Here is a 1557-nt window from a genome sequence, read left to right as displayed (position 1 = left end):
AGATGCCAGAAGTATTATACCCAAGTTCTTTTCCCTCATTAAAACTTAGTTTAACATAAGGATTAAGAGCTTTAGGTCTGACAATGTCCCTGAGTTCTTATTCACGAAATATTTTGCTTCTGAAAGGGTTGTTCATCAGTTCTCATGTGTTAAAAGAACTGAATAAAACTTTGTAGTTGAACGTAAACATCAACACCTTCTCAATGTGGCTAGAGCCTTGTTCTTTCAATCTTGAGTACCCATTAAATTTTGGGAAGTGTGTTCTTACTGCTGCTTACCAAATTAATAGGATCCCAACACCTATTTTACATCATCAATCTCCATATTAAGTGCTTTACCATACTGATGTTGATTATGGTTCCCTACGAGTGTTTGGTAGCCTGTATTTTGCCCCAACCTTGTCCTCTCATCACACTAAATTTCAACCTAGAGCCACATCTTGTGTTTTTCTTGGCTATACCCCCCCTCCCGACGGCATGAAAGGATATAAGTTATATGACATTGTTAACAAGTCTTTTTTGTTTCTTGTGATGTCCTTCACGAGGACTTGTTTCCCTTTCATACAATCACTACTTCTGATGATCTGGTAGAACTATTCCCTGATTTGGTTCTACCTAAACCAGCACCTGATTGATCATTTCCTACTAATGTTAAGCCTAATGCACCTTCATCTTCAATTTCACCTGCGGGTAATATTCCTCCTTCCCTCCCTGTTGTGCCTTCAATTTTTGTTCGCCAGTCAACCAAGGCCATCAAACCACCTTCATATCTTAGGGATTTCCATTACAATTTGTTGCATCACCAATCATTCTCTATAGACTAGCCTCTATATCTTTTACAAAAATCTGTTTCCTATGATCAGCTTTCTTTTTCATACAACCATTTCATTTTAATAGTGTCCTCCACTTTTGAATCTTAATTTTACCATCAGGTTGTCCAACACTCTCATTGGAAAGATGTTATGGCTGCAGAATTAGAGGCTATGCAGCAAACTAAGACTTGGTATATTATCCCCTTACCTCCTGATAAACATTCTATTGGGTGCAAATGGGTATACAAGGTTAAATATAATTTGGATGGCTTTATAGAACGGTACAAAGCCCGCTTGGTAGATAAAGGGTATACTCAGCAAAAAGGGTTGGACTTTTTGGATACTTTTTCCCCAGTTGCTAAGTTAGTCATAGTGAAAGTGTTACTTGCTCTTGTTGCCATTAATTCTTGGTCCCTTATCCAACTTGATGTCAACAATGCTTTTCTTAATGGTGACTTGTTTAAGGAAGTCTACATGGATCTTCTTCTTGGTTATAAGCCCCAAAATTATGTTCCTTGACAGGGGGGGAGGCTAGTTTGTAAGCTTCATATGTCCATCTACGGTTTAAAATAGGCCTCAAGGTAGTGGTTTTCTAAGTTTTCTCATGTTCTTATTCAGCATGGCTTTCTCCAATCTCAATCGGATTATTCTCTTTTTACTAAAGGGAGTGATTCTTCTTTTGTGGCACTTCTTGTATATGTCGATGACATAATCATCACGGGTCCTAACATTGATGCTATTAATTC

At 37.8% G+C, this 1557-nt stretch overlaps 1 protein-coding gene across 1 annotated transcript; it reads left to right on the top strand.

The window, feature by feature from the left end:
* Window positions 1–961: 961 nt before the first annotated feature.
* LOC127788062 (uncharacterized mitochondrial protein AtMg00820-like) lies at window positions 962–1330 on the top strand. Its single transcript, XM_052316181.1, has one exon. The coding sequence runs from the start codon at window positions 962–964 to the stop codon at window positions 1328–1330; it is 369 nt and encodes a 122-aa protein (XP_052172141.1).
* The last annotated feature ends 227 nt before the right edge of the window (window positions 1331–1557 follow it).

This window comes from Diospyros lotus, chromosome 13 (genome assembly GCF_014633365.1).
Source record: "Diospyros lotus cultivar Yz01 chromosome 13, ASM1463336v1, whole genome shotgun sequence".
Lineage (NCBI taxonomy): Eukaryota > Viridiplantae > Streptophyta > Magnoliopsida > Ericales > Ebenaceae > Diospyros > Diospyros lotus.
The sequence above is the reverse complement of the archived record's forward strand: the minus strand, read 5'-3'. Positions and strand labels throughout refer to the sequence as shown.

Bases quoted from the DNA above. Each gene is read 5' to 3' on its own strand.
- LOC127788062 (XM_052316181.1), top strand. From the start codon at position 962: ATGGCTGCAGAATTAGAGGCTATGCAGCAAACTAAGACTTGGTATATT.